Below are 19,443 nucleotides of genomic sequence, written 5' to 3' on the forward strand. Positions count from 1 at the left end.
GTTTGAATCCAGGGTCTCGCAGTGTTTGAGTCCAGGGTCTGTCAGTGTTTGTGTCCAGGGTCTCAGAGTGTTTGAGTCCAGGGTCTCAGAGTGTTTGTGTCCAGGATCTCACAGTGTTTGAGTCCAGGGTCTTACAGTGTTTGAGTCCAGGGTCTTACAGTGTTTGAGTCCAGGGTCTTACAGTGTTTGAGTCCAGGGTCTGTCAGTGTTTGAGTCCAGGGTCTGTCAGTGTTTGAGTCCAGGGTCTGTCAGTGTTTGTGTCCAGGGTCTCACTTTCTTTGTGTCCAGGGTCTCGCTTTGTTTGTGTCCTGGGTCTCGCAGTGTTTGAGTCCAGGGTCTGTCAGTGTTTGTGTCCAGGGTCTCGCAGTGTTTGTGTCCAGGGTCTCGCAGTGTTTGAGTCCAGGGTCTCGCAGTGTTTGAGTCCAGGGTCTCGCAGTGTTTGAGTCCAGGGTCTGTCAGTGTTTGAGTCCAGGGTCTGTCAGTGTTTGTGTCCAGGGTCTCGCAGTGTTTGAGTCCAGGGTCTCGCAGTGTTTGAGTCCAGGGTCTGTCAGTGTTTGAGTCCAGGGTCTGTCAGTGTTTGAGTCCAGGGTCTGTCAGTGTTTGTGTCCAGGGTCTCGCTTTGTTTGTGTCCTGGGTCTCGCTTTGTTTGTGTCCTGGGTCTCGCAGTGTTTGAGTCCAGGGTCTGTCAGTGTTTGAGTCCAGGGTCTGTCAGTGTTTGTGTCCTGGGTCTCGCAGTGTTTGAATCTAGGGTCTCGCAGTGTTTGAATCTAGGGTCTCGCAGTGTTTGAGTCCAGGGTCTCGCAGTGTTTGAGTCCAGGGTCTCGCAGTGTTTGAGTCCAGGGTCTCACAGTGTTTGAGTCCAGGGTCTCACAGTGTTTGTGTCCAGGGTCTCAGAGTGTTAGTGTCCAGGGTCTCAGAGTGTTTGAGTCCAGGGTCTCACAGTGTTTGAGTCCAGGGTCTCACAGTGTTTGAGTCCAGGGTCTGTCAGTGTTTGAGTCCAGGGTCTTACAGTGTTTGAGTCCAGGGTCTGTCAGTGTTTGAGTCCAGGGTCTGTCAGTGTTTGTGTCCAGGGTCTCGCAGTGTTTGTGTCCAGGGTCTCGCTTTGTTTGTGTCCAGGGTCTCGCTTTGTTTGTGTCCTGGGTCTCGCAGTGTTTGAGTCCAGGGTCTTACAGTGTTTGAGTCCAGGGTCTTACAGTGTTTGAGTCCAGGGTCAGTCAGTGTTTGTGTCCAGGGTCAGTCAGTGTTTGTGTCCTGGGTCTCGCAATGTTTGAGTCCAGGGTCTGTCAGTGTTTGAGTCCAGGGTCTCACAGTGTTTGAGTCCAGGGTCTCACAGTGTTTGAGTCCAGGGTCTCACAGTGTTTGGGTCCAGGGTCTCGCAGTGTTTGTGTCCTGGGTCTCGCAGTGTTTGAGTCCAGGGTCTGTCAGTGTTTGGATCCAGGGTCTGTCAGTGTTTGAGTCCAGGGTCTCGCAGTGTTTGTGTCCAGGGTCTCGCAGTGTTTGTGTCCAGGGTCTCGCAGTGTTTGAGTCCAGGGTCTCGCAGTGTTTGTGTCCAGGGTCTGTCAGTGTTTGACTCCTGGGTCTGTCAGTGTTTGTGTCCAGGGTCTTGCAATGTTTGTGTCCAGGGTCTCACTTTCTTTGTGTCCAGGGTCTCGCTTTGTTTGTGTCCTGGGTCTGTCAGTGTTTGAGTCCAGGGTCTGTCAGTGTTTGAGTCCAGGGTCTCACAGTGTTTGAGTCCAGGGTCTCACAGTGTTTGAATCCAGGGTCTCGCAGTGTTTGAGTCCAGGGTCTCGCAGTGTTTGAGTCCAGGGTCTGTCAGTGTTTGTGTCCAGGGTCTCAGAGTGTTTGTGTCCAGGGTCTCGCTTTGTTTGTGTCCTGGGTCTCGCAGTGTTTGAGTCCAGGGTCTGTCAGTGTTTGTGTCCAGGGTCTCGCAGTGTTTGTGTCCTGGGTCTCGCAGTGTTTGAATCCAGGGTCTCGCAGTGTTTGAGTCCAGGGTCTCGCAGTGTTTGAGTCCAGGGTCTGTCAGTGTTTGTGTCCAGGGTCTCAGAGTGTTTGTGTCCAGGGTCTCAGAGTGTTTGTGTCCAGGGTCTCAGAGTGTTTGTGTCCAGGGTCTCGCAGTGTTTGAGTCCAGGGTCTCGCAGTGTGAGTCCAGGGTCAGTCAGTGTTTGTGTCCTGGGTCTCGCAGTGTTTGAGTCCAGGGTCTCACAGTGTTTGAGTCCAGGGTCTCACAGTGTTTGAGTCCAGGGTCTGTCAGTGTTTGTGTCCAGGGTCTCGCAGTGTTTGAGTCCTGGGTCTGTCAGTGTTTGAGTCCTGGGTCTCGCAGTGTTTGAGTCCAGGGTCTGTCAGTGTTTGAGTCCAGTGTCTCGCTTTGTTTGTGTCCTGGGTCTCGCTTTGTTTGTGTCCTGGGTCTCGCAGTGTTTGAGTCCAGGGTCTGTCAGTGTTTGTGTCCAGGGTCTCACAGTGTTTGAGTCCAGGGTCTGTCAGTGTTTGTGTCCAGGGTCTCGCAGTGTTTGAGTCCAGGGTCTCGCAGTGTTTGAGTCCAGGGTCTCACAGTGTTTGAGTCCAGGGTCTCACAGTGTTTGTGTCCAGGGTCTCAGAGTGTTAGTGTCCAGGGTCTCAGAGTGTTTGAGTCCAGGGTCTCACAGTGTTTGAGTCCAGGGTCTCACAGTGTTTGAGTCCAGGGTCTGTCAGTGTTTGAGTCCAGGGTCTTACAGTGTTTGAGTCCAGGGTCTGTCAGTGTTTGAGTCCAGGGTCTGTCAGTGTTTGTGTCCAGGGTCTCGCAGTGTTTGTGTCCAGGGTCTCGCTTTGTTTGTGTCCAGGGTCTCGCTTTGTTTGTGTCCTGGGTCTCGCAGTGTTTGAGTCCAGGGTCTTACAGTGTTTGAGTCCAGGGTCTTACAGTGTTTGAGTCCAGGGTCAGTCAGTGTTTGTGTCCAGGGTCAGTCAGTGTTTGTGTCCTGGGTCTCGCAATGTTTGAGTCCAGGGTCTGTCAGTGTTTGAGTCCAGGGTCTCACAGTGTTTGAGTCCAGGGTCTCACAGTGTTTGAGTCCAGGGTCTCACAGTGTTTGGGTCCAGGGTCTCGCAGTGTTTGTGTCCTGGGTCTCGCAGTGTTTGAGTCCAGGGTCTGTCAGTGTTTGGATCCAGGGTCTGTCAGTGTTTGAGTCCAGGGTCTCGCAGTGTTTGTGTCCAGGGTCTCGCAGTGTTTGTGTCCAGGGTCTCGCAGTGTTTGAGTCCAGGGTCTCGCAGTGTTTGTGTCCAGGGTCTTACAGTGTTTGAGTCCAGGGTCTGTCAGTGTTTGAGTCTTGGGTCTGTCAGTGTTTGTGTCCAGGGTCTTGCAATGTTTGTGTCCAGGGTCTCACTTTCTTTGTGTCCAGGGTCTCGCTTTGTTTGTGTCCTGGGTCTCGCAGTGTTTGAGTCCAGGGTCTGTCAGTGTTTGAGTCCAGGGTCTCACAGTGTTTGAGTCCAGGGTCTCACAGTGTTTGAATCCAGGGTCTCGCAGTGTTTGAGTCCAGGGTCTCGCAGTGTTTGAGTCCAGGGTCTGTCAGTGTTTGTGTCCAGGGTCTCAGAGTGTTTGTGTCCAGGGTCTCAGAGTGTTTGTGTCCAGGGTCTCAGAGTGTTTGTGTCCAGGGTCTCGCAGTGTTTGAGTCCAGGGTCTCGCAGTGTGAGTCCAGGGTCAGTCAGTGTTTGTGTCCTGGGTCTCGCAGTGTTTGAGTCCAGGGTCTCACAGTGTTTGAGTCCAGGGTCTCACAGTGTTTGAGTCCAGGGTCTGTCAGTGTTTGTGTCCAGGGTCTCGCAGTGTTTGAGTCCTGGGTCTGTCAGTGTTTGAGTCCTGGGTCTCGCAGTGTTTGAGTCCAGGGTCTGTCAGTGTTTGAGTCCAGTGTCTCGCTTTGTTTGTGTCCTGGGTCTCGCTTTGTTTGTGTCCTGGGTCTCGCAGTGTTTGAGTCCAGGGTCTGTCAGTGTTTGTGTCCAGGGTCTCACAGTGTTTGAGTCCAGGGTCTGTCAGTGTTTGTGTCCAGGGTCTCGCAGTGTTTGAGTCCAGGGTCTCGCAGTGTTTGAGTCCAGGGTCTTACAGTGTTTGAGTCCAGGGTCTTACAGTGTTTGAGTCCAGGGTCTGTCAGTGTTTGAGTCCAGGGTCTCGCAGTGTTTGTGTCCAGGGTCTCGCAGTGTTTGTGTCCAGGGTCTCGCAGTGTTTGAGTCCAAGGTCTCGCAGTGTTTGTGTCCAGGGTCTTACAGTGTTTGAGTCCAGGGTCTGTCAGTGTTTGAGTCCTGGGTCTGTCAGTGTTTGTGTCCAGGGTCTTGCAATGTTTGTGTCCAGGGTCTCACTTTCTTTGTGTCCAGGGTCTCGCTTTGTTTGTGTCCTGGGTCTCGCAGTGTTTGAGTCCAGGGTCTGTCAGTGTTTGAGTCCAGGGTCTGTCAGTGTTTGAGTCCAGGGTCTGTCAGTGTTTGAGTCCAGGGTCTCACAGTGTTTGAGTCCAGGGTCTCACAGTGTTTGAGTCCAGGGTCTCGCAGTGTTTGAGTCCAGGGTCTCGCAGTGTTTGAGTCCAGGGTCTGTCAGTGTTTGTGTCCAGGGTCTCAGAGTGTTTGTGTCCAGGGTCTCGCTTTGTTTGTGTCCTGGGTCTCGCAGTGTTTGAGTCCAGGGTCTGTCAGTGTTTGAGTCCAGGGTCTGTCAGTGTTTGTGTCCAGGGTCTCGCAGTGTTTGTGTCCTGGGTCTCGCAGTGTTTGAATCCAGGGTCTCGCAGTGTTTGAGTCCAGGGTCTCGCAGTGTTTGAGTCCAGGGTCTCACAGTGTTTGAGTCCAGGGTCTCACAGTGTTTGAGTCCAGGGTCTGTCAGTGTTTGTGTCCAGGGTCTCGCAGTGTTTGAGTCCAGGGTCTCGCAGTGTTTGAGTCCTGGGTCTGTCAGTGTTTGAGTCCTGGGTCTCGCAGTGTTTGAGTCCAGGGTCTGTCAGTGTTTGAGTCCAGTGTCTCGCTTTGTTTGTGTCCTGGGTCTCGCTTTGTTTGTGTCCTGGGTCTCGCAGTGTTTGAGTCCAGGGTCTGTCAGTGTTTGTGTCCAGGGTCTCACAGTGTTTGAGTCCAGGGTCTGTCAGTGTTTGAGTCCAGGGTCTCGCAGTGTTTGAGTCCAGGGTCTCACAGTGTTTGAGTCCAGGGTCTCACAGTGTTTGTGTCCAGGGTCTCAGAGTGTTAGTGTCCAGGGTCTCAGAGTGTTTGAGTCCAGGGTCTTACAGTGTTTGAGTCCAGGGTCTGTCAGTGTTTGAGTCCAGGGTCTGTCAGTGTTTGTGTCCAGGGTCTCGCAGTGTTTGTGTCCAGGGTCTCGCTTTGTTTGTGTCCAGGGTCTCACAGTGTTTGAGTCCAGGGTCTCACAGTGTTTGAGTCCAGGGTCTCACAGTGTTTGGGTCCAGGGTCTCGCAGTGTTTGTGTCCTGGGTCTCGCAGTGTTTGAGTCCAGGGTCTGTCAGTGTTTGGATCCAGGGTCTGTCAGTGTTTGAGTCCAGGGTCTCGCAGTGTTTGTGTCCAGGGTCTCGCAGTGTTTGTGTCCAGGGTCTCGCAGTGTTTGAGTCCAGGGTCTCGCAGTGTTTGTGTCCAGGGTCTTACAGTGTTTGAGTCCAGGGTCTGTCAGTGTTTGAGTCCTGGGTCTGTCAGTGTTTGTGTCCAGGGTCTTGCAATGTTTGTGTCCAGGGTCTCACTTTCTTTGTGTCCAGGGTCTCGCTTTGTTTGTGTCCTGGGTCTCGCAGTGTTTGAGTCCAGGGTCTGTCAGTGTTTGAGTCCAGGGTCTGTCAGTGTTTGAGTCCAGGGTCTGTCAGTGTTTGAGTCCAGGGTCTCACAGTGTTTGAATCCAGGGTCTCGCAGTGTTTGAATCCAGGGTCTCGCAGTGTTTGAGTCCAGGGTCTCGCAGTGTTTGAGTCCAGGGTCTGTCAGTGTTTGTGTCCAGGGTCTCAGAGTGTTTGTGTCCAGGGTCTCGCTTTGTTTGTGTCCTGGGTCTCGCAGTGTTTGAGTCCAGGGTCTGTCAGTGTTTGAGTCCAGGGTCTGTCAGTGTTTGTGTCCAGGGTCTCGCAGTGTTTGTGTCCTGGGTCTCGAGGTGTTTGAATCCAGGGTCTTGCAGTGTTTGAGTCCAGGGTCTCGCAGTGTTTGAGTCCAGGGTCTGTCAGTGTTTGTGTCCAGGGTCTCAGAGTGTTTGTGTCCAGGGTCTCAGAGTGTTTGTGTCCAGGGTCTCGCAGTGTTTGAGTCCAGGGTCTCGCAGTGTGAGTCCAGGGTCAGTCAGTGTTTGTGTCCTGGGTCTCGCAGTGTTTGAGTCCAGGGTCTCACAGTGTTTGAGTCCAGGGTCTCACAGTGTTTGAGTCCAGGGTCTGTCAGTGTTTGTGTCCAGGGTCTCGCAGTGTTTGAGTCCAGGGTCTCGCAGTGTTTGAGTCCTGGGTCTGTCAGTGTTTGAGTCCTGGGTCTCGCAGTGTTTGAGTCCAGGGTCTGTCAGTGTTTGAGTCCAGTGTCTCGCTTTGTTTGTGTCCTGGGTCTCGCTTTGTTTGTGTCCTGGGTCTCGCAGTGTTTGAGTCCAGGGTCTGTCAGTGTTTGTGTCCAGGGTCTCACAGTGTTTGAGTCCAGGGTCTGTCAGTGTTTGTGTCCAGGGTCTCGCAGTGTTTGAGTCCAGGGTCTTACAGTGTTTGAGTCCAGGGTCTTACAGTGTTTGAGTCCAGGGTCAGTCAGTGTTTGTGTCCAGGGTCAGTCAGTGTTTGTGTCCTGGGTCTCGCAATGTTTGAGTCCAGGGTCTGTCAGTGTTTGAGTCCAGGGTCTCACAGTGTTTGAGTCCAGGGTCTCACAGTGTTTGAGTCCAGGGTCTCACAGTGTTTGGGTCCAGGGTCTCGCAGTGTTTGTGTCCTGGGTCTCGCAGTGTTTGAGTCCAGGGTCTGTCAGTGTTTGAGTCCAGGGTCTGTCAGTGTTTGAGTCCAGGGTCTCGCAGTGTTTGTGTCCAGGGTCTCGCAGTGTTTGTGTCCAGGGTCTCGCAGTGTTTGAGTCCAGGGTCTGTCAGTGTTTGAGTCCTGGGTCTGTCAGTGTTTGTGTCCAGGGTCTTGCAATGTTTGTGTCCAGGGTCTCACTTTCTTTGTGTCCAGGGTCTCGCTTTGTTTGTGTCCTGGGTCTCGCAGTGTTTGAGTCCAGGGTCTGTCAGTGTTTGAGTCCAGGGTCTGTCAGTGTTTGAGTCCAGGGTCTCACAGTGTTTGAGTCCAGGGTCTCACAGTGTTTGAATCCAGGGTCTCGCAGTGTTTGAGTCCAGGGTCTCGCAGTGTTTGAGTCCAGGGTCTGTCAGTGTTTGTGTCCAGGGTCTCAGAGTGTTTGTGTCCAGGGTCTCGCTTTGTTTGTGTCCTGGGTCTCGCAGTGTTTGAGTCCAGTGTTTGAGTCCTGGGTCTGTCAGTGTTTGAGTCCTGGGTCTCGCAGTGTTTGAGTCCAGGGTCTGTCAGTGTTTGAGTCCAGGGTCTCGCTTTGTTTGTGTCCTGGGTCTCGCTTTGTTTGTGTCCTGGGTCTCGCAGTGTTTGAGTCCAGGGTCTGTCAGTGTTTGAGTCCAGGGTCTGTCAGTGTTTGTGTCCAGAGTCTCACGGTGTTTGAGTCCAGGGTCAGTCAGTGTTTGTGTCCTGGGTCTCGCAGTGTTTGTGTCCTGGGTCTCGCAGTGTTTGAATCCAGGGTCTCGCAGTGTTTGAGTCCAGGGTCTGTCAGTGTTTGTGTCCAGGGTCTCAGAGTGTTTGAGTCCAGGATCTCACAGTGTTTGAGTCCAGGGTCTCACGGTGTTTGAGTCCAGGGTCTGTCAGTGTTTGAGTCCAGGGTCTTACAGTGTTTGAGTCCAGGGTCTTACAGTGTTTGAGTCCAGGGTCTGTCAGTGTTTGAGTCCAGGGTCTGTCAGTGTTTGAGTCCAGGGTCTCGCAGTGTTTGTGTCCAGGGTCTCGCTTTGTTTGTGTCCAGGGTCTCGCTTTGTTTGTGTCCTGGGTCTCGCAGTGTTTGTGTCCTGGGTCTCGCAGTGTTTGTGTCCAGGGTCTCGCAGTGTTTGAGTCCAGGGTCTCACAGTGTTTGAGTCCAGGGTCTCACAGTGTTTGTGTCCAGGGTCAGTCAGTGTTTGAATCCAGGGTCAGTCAGTGTTTGAATCCAGGGTCTCACAGTGTTTGTGTCCAGGGTCTGTCAGTGTTTGAGTCCAGAGTGATTCGTTCCATGATCGCAGTGTTTCAGTCCATGATCACTTGGTGTTTAAGCAGCATCAAAGCCTGTTATTTCAAGCAGCAGTCCACATTTATAGATGATTCTATCCAGGCCAGAGAATCTAGATTTACTCGCACACGCACCCAAAGTAAATTGGGTTAATAGAGCTTGAGTTTGTGCTCTGAATTACACAGATAAGTTGCTGACTTCTCTCTCTCTCTCTCACACACACACACACACACACACACACACACACTGCATCTCTCTCTGTCCACCCCCAGAGAGGCAGCAGAAGGAGACGCTCTTCTCTCGGCTGCAGAAGTGGCTGTATGAGCGTTTTGGCGTTTACATCGAGGACTTCCGCTTCCAGCCGGAGGAGAACACAGTAGAACCAGAGGAGCCGCTCAGTGCGAAGCGGTAAAATATGGAGCACGGGGAGGGGCTGCATGTGTTCTGTTTACCCTCTGATTGGTTGATTTATGTGTTCTTGAATCTGAGATAAAGTCGAGTTCTCTGGATAAATGCTCGAGTTCTCCCCCTATTGGGCCAGAGAGATCATTACGTTGCTAATGTTACAGTGCTGTTAATGCTTGCATTACTAAGTGCTGACTAACCTCGCTGATCGTGTAACTCTGGGTGAATGAAATCAGCTGGACTTGTTCTCAGAATTAGAACAAGCCTGTAGGAGGCTAACCTTGTGTGTGTGTGTGTGTGTGTGTGTGTGTGTGTGTGTGTGTGTGTGTGTGTGTGTGTGGTTGAGTCATAAAATCATCACTGAGCCCATGATGACCACTGATAGATGTTCAGAAGATCAGGGTTCACAGAAGATCAGGCTGCACATGTACTGTAATATACTCTCTCTCTCTCTCTCTCTCTCTCTTTCAGGTTAACAGAAAACATGAGACGACTTAGTGAGTGACCTTTTAATTTGCATTATTGTACTTTTGTGTTAATAACGGTGGTCAATACACATAATGAGACGTGATCGGAACAAGTGTGTGTGGTGTGTGTGTGGTGTGTGTGTGTGTGCGTGTGTAATGTGTGTGTGTCCCCTACACACAGAGCGCGGTGCCAGACCTGTAACTAACTTCATGAGGAACCTGTCAGCGTTGTCCAGCTGGCACTCCGTCTACACGTCAGCCATTGCCTTCATTGTGAGTGCCCGTCTCACCTCACTTCCTTCTCACACTTTCTCTCCGTTCCTTCTTTCATTATTTACCTTTTCTTTTTTCTTTCTATGCCTCTGTCTTTAAAAATACATACTGCTACACAAATATTTCAGACCACAGAACCGCCACTACGTCCTCTGTAGTGTGTGTGTGTGTGTGTGTGTGTGTGTGTGTGTGCGTGTGTGTGTGTGTGTGTGTGTGCTGATAACAGCATGGATCACTCTGATCACATCAGTTCCCCAATTCTGATGATTGATGTGATCAATTACTGAAGGTCGTGTGTGTGTTTCACTGTTCTTAGGGTTGCACTCTCCTTCTTTTTATATCTCTATACGCCCATCAGTCATAACATTCCAAGCACCCAACATTGTCGGTTCTCCCTGTGTCAGCAGCACAGCTCTGACCTGTCGAGGCATATGCACTCCACAAGACCTCTGAATGTGTTCTCTGGTACATAGGATATAACAGTTAGCAAATGCTTTTATAAGATTTGTACTTGGCAAAGTGGGGCCTCTATAGGTCTTTGTTTTCAACACATTTCATAGATGACATATGGAGAATTTGTCATGTTCCCACCATCATCCTGCCCCCCCCCCCCCCCCCCCCCTGTATGAAGTTAAAAGAACACATGGTTCATCAGATCATCCCTCCATAGTCCATTCTGATACTTAAATGCCTTTTGAAGGCACTTTCTGCAGTGAAGAAGGATCAGCACAGGCACACTGATTGGTCAGAGGCTACACACCCAGAGGTGTGTTGGGACACCTGTCTGTCACAGCCAGCGTTCAGCTTCTTTGTGCTACGGTAGCTCTCCAGCAGGATCAGACCAGGAAGGTTCGCCTTCAGTCCCCGTGTCAGTGGGCCTGTCCCTGGTTCACGCTCGTCCTACTGTTTGGGAGATTCTCTAACCCAGTCATCGAACCATCACAGTTTGCTCTCGTCAAAGTCACTCTGATCCAGTTGTTACTGCTTCCAAACCATCAACTTCAAGAGGTGACAGTTACCATATGACGGGGTGTTGTTGTGACAAGATAATCAATGGCATTAATTTCACCTGTCAGGGGGTTTAATATCATGTCTGTGTATGGTGTGTGTGTGTATATATATCGGTACAGTTGGTTAGTGATGTATTAGGAACCACATTTGCAGCATTTTTACGAGTGAAATATAGTTGGAATATCACCTGAGGTCTCTTCCACATGGCAGCTGCTGTAGTGTGCTGGCAGTATTAGCTAGAGATTAACACTGTGCCAGTAATATTCCACCTGCAGATTGATGGCACTGGGTCCAGGAACTCCTGCCTAGAACAGCCAGCCATCTCTTTGTCCTCTGTAACTATTATCTGTAGTTATTTTAATGGATTATTATATGTACTGTGTGTGTATGTGTGTGTGTGTGTTTTTGTTCGTAGGTCTACATGAATGCAGCATGGCATGGTTGGGCCATCCCGATGTTTCTCTTCTTAGCCATTCTGAGGTTGTCTTTGAATTACCTCATTGCAAGGTAATGGTCAAATCCATTTCTCTGGGTTCAACTCTTTCACCCTGCCTTTTTTTTGGAGCAGGACTCGTGTCGTGCTGTTAATATGACTGCCCACACTCCAGACATAAAGTAATGCTGTGGAGTGCAGACCGAACCTAGATATGGGGTGGGGGGAGGGGCTTGTTTCTGAGTGTCGTTCGGCACTAGTTTTGGAAGGTGTTTGAAACCTGCCATCTTTCCTGTCTTCTCTACAGAGGGTGGAGAATTCAGTGGAGTATTGTGCCTGAGGTTTCTGAACCTGTGGTAGGTGTTCACGTCAGTCCCTCCGTGGTCCCTTTTAGGGGGCATGCGTGTGCAGGAAGTGACACGTTTGCGTGGGGCTTTCATTTCTTTTTTCCTCTCCGTTTCCCCATCACGTCTCGATTTAGGAGCCTCCAAAAGAAGACCTGACCGTGTCTGAGAAGTTTCAGTTGGTGCTCGATGTGGCACAGAAAGCACAGGTTTCCCACTATTTCCTGTTATGAATGGTGTTATTGGTCAGTTAGCATGCCCGTGTAGGTTCTTAAATGTCCAATCTTATCAATAGACCTTTTTTTATATTTGAGTAGACTTTAGACAAAATTTGTCCTTAAGTGGAACAAGGATTTTGTTCTGTGACATTCCTGCCTGTGTCTGAATTTCCATAGAATCTTTTTGGAAAGATGGCAGATGTTTTGGAGAAAATAAAAAAGTAAGTGACCTCATGCTGTGGTTGTAGCATCAATAACGTGGGCAGGAAATATGTGTAGGAAACATAAATATACACACCTCTAACCCTTTGCTCACATATGGAGATGGGAAAGTTAATGAGTGCTTGTTTGCGTGTGTATGCCTGCGTGTGTGTGTGTGTGTGTGTGTGTGTACAGTCTGTTCATGTGGGTGCAGCCTGAGATCACCCAGAAGCTGTACATTGTATTGTGGGTGGCCTTCATCACATCCTGTGTTCTGCCATACAAGCTTATGGGCTTCATTATCGGTGAGAGTATGCACGTACACACACACACACACACACACACACACACACACACACTCTCTCTCTCTCTCTCTCTCAGTGACATAGTTAGATAAATATCCCATCTGTTGTCATTGACAGCTTGTTTCAGGCCTACGAGTTGTGTGGGTGGGTGTTTTTGGGTGGTGAACCCACTCTCTGGGTCCATGCAGGGTTAGACATGTAAAGCCCTATACCTATGCAACCATACCAATACAATCAGAGTTATTGCTGTGTTGAGAATTCCACTTTCGTCACGCGAATAACCTCTGGTCAGTGGAACTGTGGTCAGGTGATAAGATACGTGATGGGTTCACTTAACGTCAGTGTGTGGGTTACAAGGTGAGTTTCCAGTAAAGTATCTGGTGGGTGAACACCCACTGATGAGCTGACTTATGTCACAAATTAACACACACACACACACACACACACCTCAGCTGTTGCCCTGGGCATCGTAGCTGTCACAGGGCTGGTATTTTTAGATTAGCTCACCACAACAGCGCGTTTGAGTTCTTGATGTTACACCGTATCTCTTCTCGCACTGCAGGGCTGTATGCCGGCATCAAGTTCTTCATCATCGACTTCCTCTTCAAGAGCTGCCCCAAACTGCGGGATAAGTACGACACGCCGTACATGGTGTGGAACAGCCTGCCCACGGACCCTCAGCTGAAGGAGCGGAACAACGCGGCCGTTTCCAGACGGGTACGCTGCTCACCTCGCCCGTCCAAGCGCCTGCACGCACCCGCTCAGCCGCCTTGTAGCCAGGCCGGCAGAGAACGTCGGAGAGGGTGGAATGTTCTAGTTAGTTCGCTAATGTTTGGTTTATATAGTTGTGCAGTTAGCAAGTTCGTGACTGTGAATACGTTTTAAGATGTGACGTGTGTGTGTGTGTGTGTGTGTGTGTGTGTGTGTGTGTGTGTGTGTGTGTTTTACTGTATAATAATTGTGTCTGTCTATAATTTTCTAGTGATGTTTATATGTCCATCCATGTGTATATACACATATACTACAATGTGTATATGTGACTGGTATATATGTCTGTCCATATATAATGAGTGCATGCATACATCTGTGTGTGTGTGTGTGTGTGTGTGTGTGTCTCCATGTGTGGTAAACACAGCAAGGGCCTATGAATGGGTGCTGGTTGTTCGTCACATCTACTCTTCTGTTCTCTCTCTCCCTCCTCTCCCTCCCTCCCTCTCTCTTTCTCTTTCTTGCAACCTCATGTTCTCTCACTCTCAGCTGTCTTGGTGTGAGAAGGTAGGGACTCTGGTGTTCCCCCCCCCCCCCCCCGACTGTGTGTGTGTGTGTGTGTGTGTGTATAATGCTACCAGCTCACCTTAGTCTCTATACCTGTCCGCTCGCGAGTGTTTGTGTGTCTGTGTGAGTGTGTGTGAGTGTGTGTGTGTGTGTGTGTGTGTGTGTGTGTGTGTGTGTGCGCGCGCGCGCGATCTGTTTCGGTGACGCACCCCATGAACACGAGCAGTGCCTGTGCACAAGCGGACCCAAACACCCGGTGATCTGCTCAGTTCTGTACTCTTATGATGAACACATTGATATTTCAACCCTTTCAACACAGGCGTTTCGCCGTACTCTCTGCAAACAGGTCCGGTGTTGTGGATCCGTTTTCACAGACGGCCTCCTGTATATGAGGAGTGACGTTTGGGTGCAGGAACTGACTTCCACCCTGTTATTTTACAGATGAAATGAACAGTTTCCCACAGAGCTGCAGAAGTATCTGCTGTGATGGCTAGCTGTTAGCGCGTCGGCCTTAGCGCTAATCCACCATTTTAGCCCCGCGTAGCTTTTCCGCCTCCCTCCTTCCACGTGGACGATTTCCTTTTTAGAGTTTTTTTTTTAGAGTACACCCGGTACTTTTCCGTCACCGGCACCCAGCCTAACTGTCATAGTTTTGTACCGGCTGACTGTACTGCACGACCTAGAATACACACATCCCTCCCGCATGAATTCACACCATTACTAAACAGACTAACCTCCGAGACTCGGCGATGACTGTCGGATGAATTAGGAGCCGGTGGAAGACGACGGTGTGGGCGGGGTTGTTCTGAAGGTCTGACTGGTGCGCCGGTGCTGTCGCAAGGCGTGGCGGCCTGAGGGAGGGGACGAGGGCGGGGTCAGAGGGAGGGGCCAGGGCTTGGGGGGAGGGGCATCTTTGAACAGTTGCTCAAAGCCTTTCTGCTGTGTGCCCAGGTCCAGCCGGTGGTGTCGCGGAGCAACTTGGCCACCGTGCCCGCCGGCGCAGGCAGGGAGGACGAGAGCGGCCGCTCGCACAACCCCAAGAGAGGCGCCTTCCACGAGATCTTCAGCCTGCCGGAAACGGAGAGGCCCCTCGCCGGTGCGCCCCCGCCCGCCCCCTCTCTCTCCTCTCCTGCACCTGAGAGTGGAGAGGCTTCGGTTCGGCCCTACGTGGCTGCGTGTCCGAATGTTCCACCTGGGGTGACTGTGGGTGTTTTGCTTGTCTGCAGTGTGCGAGAATGGATGGAGATGCTGCTTGATAAATCGGGACCGGAAGATGCCCACCGATTACATCCGCAACGGTGTCCTCTATGTTACTGAGAAGTAAGAAGCTTCTCCACACGCGCGTGCGCGCGCGCGCGCGCGCACACACACACATACACACAAAACCAGGGACATAGTTTCCCTGAGTTAGAGATTTTGACTGATATTAAATGAATTCATTATTTTCATTATTTTTATTTATGAATTCATTATATTCATTAGTTATTAGTTACACACCCTCATACTCCTGGAATTGGCTTCTCTAAGTTCTTGTTTGTGTCTCTCTCAGCTACTTGTGTTTCGAGAGCTCCAGTTCCAGATCGAGCTCCTCCAAGAAGAACAAAGTCATTAAACTATTAGACATCACAGATATCCAGAAGGTAGCTGAGAACATCTCCACATTTACCTCCTCAAGTTCAGATCTTTCTAGAGGCCAAAGCAGAGCTTGATTTTGTTCTCATTCTTTGTTCTCCACAGTATAAAGTTTTATCAGTTCTGCCTGGGTCTGGGATGGGAATCTCCATTGCCACACCCTCAACACAGAAGGTAAGCTACACTTGCACCCACAACAGTGATATTTACCTGTTTGAGGTCAGGTCAACTCCACAGCGCAACACTACAGCCTTGCGTTTTGCCAGCTAAAGGCAGGCCTGGCTCCTTAACAGGCTGAAGTACTCAGGACGAGTTGAATCTTGAGTTAGCCAGGAAAACATTGAACTGTGTAGTGCTGTGGACCTTCAGAACTGAACCTGTCGTAAAGATTTGCTCTCAAATTATTCTGTGAGCAATTTCAAACGATTCACTGTTTGATCTCCACGTGTCCTTCTGTCTGATCTCTACATGTCCTCCTGTCTGATCTGCCAGCCCTTGGTCTTCGGTGCCATGATCCACAGAGATGAAGCCTTCGAGACGATCTTCACACAGTATATGAAGATCGTGACCACAGGCTGCCCAGAGACCTAAAGCCCTTTCCACCTGCACAAGGGTTAGGAGAGAGTTATGGGCGTGCCAGAAACGCACCTTTCTTTCACTTCGAATGGTTAGGAAATTTCATTTGACGGACAGAAGCCTTGCACCAATGATTGGTGAAGAGGTGTGCACATTCCGGGGATGGTGAGGGTTTGGGACACTACTGGTTTTTAACTGATGGTTCATGGCGGAGGGCTTGGGGGCTGGACCTCCTGGCCAGCCCGACTGCTCCGTCTCGTACACTGGGCAGTTTCTGAACCCTCTCTAGACACCATTTTCTTCCTCCTGGAATTCTGATTCTTGCCTCGCACGTGGAGACGGGTGAACGAGGGCCGCCACTAATGCATATTACCGATGACGCGAAGCCTTTTTGCATTGGTTTACATTGTTGCTGTGCACACACACACACACGCACACAACACACATTCAACTCCTGTTTGACCAACGGTGTGCTTGAGTCTTGTGCATCAAAATTTGATGCCTTCTGCTATGTAGCTCTGTAGCAGGAGAACCCCTGTAGTTTCACATGTGAAATGTTTTAAATGCCTTTCTTTTAAATCATATATTTTTATAACCAGTAGAACAATTGATATTTGATTGAGTGACTGATTGATCAGCCGATCTCGAGATTGAATGTTAGGGGGAATTGTGCACCAAGTGAATCCATTCTTAAGACTAAATTTGTAAGGTCATCACCCAGGTTTTAAATCTTAAGTGCTCTTACTGAGCTAACATTAGAAAAGTCAAATTTATTTCGTAATAATTTTACTTCAGTATTTGTGTCAAAATTCCAGTGTAAAATTGTTTGAGGCGGTGTACAGGTACAATCACATTGCACTGGTTTGTGAGATTACGGTATCTGTTCCTTTGTTGAAGGACGGTGAGAACGAGTTGCACATGTTTAATTGCAATATAATTTGATCTAATTTCAAAGAGGTATGATGCATGTAAGACAGTGTGAAGGTATGATACCTTATGCAAAGATCTAGTTGTCTGTGTGACTGCTCTTTTAGTAGAGGTAAGGAAGTTTGTAACTAAAACCTAAACTTTGCTTTAGATCAACCTAGTTCTGAAACTATCAGACTGTCCAAATTTGGCTAATATTTCAGACTCAACAAAATTTTCATCTGGTCCTCCATTTGCAATTTCTCTATGAAATGTGTATTGGGGACCTTGGGCAAGTATAACTGTTTTGAACGTTGACATCCTTCAACAGTGACTATATTCAGTCAGTCTACATTTGAGAGGCTCTTGATTTGCCGTGTATTGGAGCACCTGGAGATGTTTTCTAGAGATGTGCGGATGATTGTTCAGCTTTACACGTCACCCTGCCACTGTGATATGGGTCCCCCACGCTGCCGACTGCATTATGTCACATGACTGTGGGAGGTCTTCTCAGTGTCTGGCTTGATCTGGCTTTGTATTTACGACGCACTACACCGAGCGGTTGTCTGGCACTGCGAGTTTGCAGAACAGTAGTTGTTGAGAATAAGCACTTTCGCTTTCTATATATAGCTGCACTTTCTGCAAAAGGGCACGTTCTCTGGTTGGAATAGCACCGTCTCTGGCTAAAAGCCGGTCTTTTGGCCGTGGGGGGATATTAACATAAAACATCTGCTCCGCATCTGCCTGGTCTTCAACTGATAATGATCTATCAGCCTGCAAGCATGAAACTGCTAGAATTCTAATAGTTTCGGAGGGAAGATGCAGGGGTGTATTAGCATCCGAGTTTGTGGCGCGGCGCTGAAATGCGCAGGCTTCTGATGCTGCTCTGTGCACGTGACCTTGGACGATCCCGGCACGGTGACTGTTTTCTTCTTGAACCGTTTCATGTGTTGAAACGTGCAGTGTGTCTGACGAGCAGCGCGGTTTGCAAGGACGAAGGGGAACCAGGCACGGAGGTGGCGAGGAAAACGCAGACGAAGGGTCAGCCAGTCGTTTAGATCTACATCCAGTGTTCACTCGCACAACTCGTACAACTGCACTGATTAAAAAAAACAAGCAGACCGAAGCCAGTTGGCACAGTACGGGTTTGGTGAGCACTGGGATTGTGGAATGGCCCTATAAAACAGAAGTCGTGAAATAACATAGAACATGGCCATCCTGGGGAAATGTCAGACCAGCTTGTCAAATGGAGCTCCATCCCTAATTTAAAATGCTCCCTCCGTGGGAAATTATGTTTCATACAAAACTGCTGTTTTCTCTGGATTTGTCGTAATCGTTCTCATTGTATTAAACTTAAGTCTCAGAAAAGTGTATTAAGATAGTAAAACCTCAATTCAATTATCAATAGGAAGTAAACAAAGTTTTAACGATCGTGATAAAGATGTTCCAAAGATTAGAGTTACAGATATTCTTACATAGTAATTCTTAATTCTTTAGCTGCCTTTTATTGTCACTTTAAAATTAAATGGGTAGTTTGCTCTGAATGTCTTATCTAGCCTGCTGACTTTTGGATAGGCAGATTACCCATCAGTGAGCTAAAACAACCATCATATGGATGCTTTGACATTAGTGTGCCTCCCAAATACATGAATGTCTTTGACATTACATACATAAGCTGATTATTGTACTGTACGAGTACTACTGAAGGTTATCCCAAGATTACCGTAACGTGGTAATCTCCCAGCGTAGCTCCAACACAGCAGACCTGAATATTTAGACGCTGCTGAAGGCTTTGATTAACTGGGCCAGGCCTAGTACATTTGGGTTAGAACTCAACACCACAGCAGTTATAGGACCAGGAGTCGAGCATCTCTGTCCTCTGCTTTTGAGGCGACCCCTTGTGGTCAGTTGTAATAGGGCATTCGAGGTATCTTGCAGCTGCACTAAAGAAGCACGGAATGTATTGTGTGATCACTAGTTTTGCCAAATGTTTGTTTTTTTATCTCCCTTTGGCCACAGTCTGTCTAAAACTGTGATGTTTATAGAAATACGTGGTTTAAATCCATATATTGTGCACCAGTTTGATCCCAGAGCACTTGTTGGGGGTATGAAAACTGGGTATGAAAATCTTTGTGATTTTTTTTTTGTAATTTTCCAGGGCAGCTTGGAGAGGTCACGTTAACACACACTCCTTTCCACCTTGTGGGGTTGAAGACAAAACTCTTAAATATATGTCTACAGAGTTCTCAATTTGACACAAATTCACTTCAGAACATGTGACTGTATTATGTATTTTGAAAATCAATACAGTTGCTTCTAAAAGTCATGTTGAGCTCTAGGTCTTATTATTAGAACATTGACGGTCACTGTGTCTCTTCAGATGTCTAGCTCTGGTATAGTATTTATGTGAATAGGTGTTAATGATGTATTTGTTCTAACTGTGTGTAAATGTTCACTAACTATTTTTCATACTTTTCTTACACCATGTACTGGAGCAAAAAGTGACATTTACATACAATTACATTGGACAGATGTTAATTTGTATTATTGTTATTATTATTATTATTATTATTGTCACATTTGTTGCTGGTGTATGAAATCAACTAAAATTGAATTTATATTAAGTTTAATGCTGTAATATAAACATAGTTCTGTTTTCAAAGAGAACAGTGTAATGTAAAATCATTTGATGTATTTTTTTTTAACTGGAATAAATGAGATTTAAAGTATTTTTTACTTTTCTTTTATATAATTTCAGTCTTTCCCTCACATCACCCCTATTTACTTACTCGCTACACCTTTGAAGCCTCGTCACAGATCATTTGGGTTTTGCAGCCAGACGTATTTAATTCTTAATTTTATATATTAGACCCGTTTTGCATAGACACATTGATAAAAGTATATTGCATACATTTTATTCTATTTAAACAAACAAACAAAAGCCTTATTGTTCTAAAATGATTGTAAAAAGGAAGCCAGAAATAACTGAAAAAAACATTTTTTGTTTTTGCACTTCAGTTGTACTCTTTAAACGTACAACAATAGATCACAAAATATTCATGTTTTGAAATCTAATATTGCAATCAGGGCAGATTCGTAAATTTTTTAAAATGTAAATTAACTACTTAAAGAGATTATATTAAAGATACAGCATCTGGAAACTTTCTGGATGTCATGGAGTTACTTAACATGCAGTAAGACTTTACTTTATTACAACCTCTAGAGA

General features: G+C 48.2%; 1 protein-coding gene across 5 annotated transcripts in view; it reads left to right on the plus strand.

Moving 5' to 3' along the window:
* gramd4a (GRAM domain containing 4a) overlaps positions 1-18,936 on the plus strand; it is a 41,315-nt gene extending 22,379 nt beyond the window's left edge. For 2 of the 5 annotated variants that reach the window (XM_076996010.1, XM_076996011.1), the window contains 15 exons: positions 8,444-8,579; positions 9,048-9,073; positions 9,225-9,316; positions 10,743-10,834; positions 11,068-11,116; positions 11,242-11,313; positions 11,500-11,543; positions 11,719-11,828; positions 12,391-12,545; positions 13,086-13,103; positions 14,055-14,199; positions 14,330-14,423; positions 14,653-14,743; positions 14,841-14,909; positions 15,228-18,936. In XM_076996010.1, coding sequence (XP_076852125.1) covers positions 8,444-8,579; positions 9,048-9,073; positions 9,225-9,316; positions 10,743-10,834; positions 11,068-11,116; positions 11,242-11,313; positions 11,500-11,543; positions 11,719-11,828; positions 12,391-12,545; positions 13,086-13,103; positions 14,055-14,199; positions 14,330-14,423; positions 14,653-14,743; positions 14,841-14,909; positions 15,228-15,326 — 1,292 coding nt within the window. In that variant the 3' untranslated portion in view covers positions 15,327-18,936. The remainder of the gene's footprint in view (positions 1-8,443; positions 8,580-9,047; positions 9,074-9,224; positions 9,317-10,742; positions 10,835-11,067; positions 11,117-11,241; positions 11,314-11,499; positions 11,544-11,718; positions 11,829-12,390; positions 12,546-13,085; positions 13,104-14,054; positions 14,200-14,329; positions 14,424-14,652; positions 14,744-14,840; positions 14,910-15,227) is intronic. The other 3 variants (XM_076996007.1, XM_076996012.1, XM_076996008.1) reach the window with 2 other exon arrangements.
* Positions 18,937-19,443: the final 507 nt, after the last annotated feature.

Source organism: Brachyhypopomus gauderio, unplaced genomic scaffold (genome assembly GCF_052324685.1).
Source record: "Brachyhypopomus gauderio isolate BG-103 unplaced genomic scaffold, BGAUD_0.2 sc321, whole genome shotgun sequence".
In the NCBI taxonomy this organism is placed as follows: domain Eukaryota; kingdom Metazoa; phylum Chordata; class Actinopteri; order Gymnotiformes; family Hypopomidae; genus Brachyhypopomus; species Brachyhypopomus gauderio.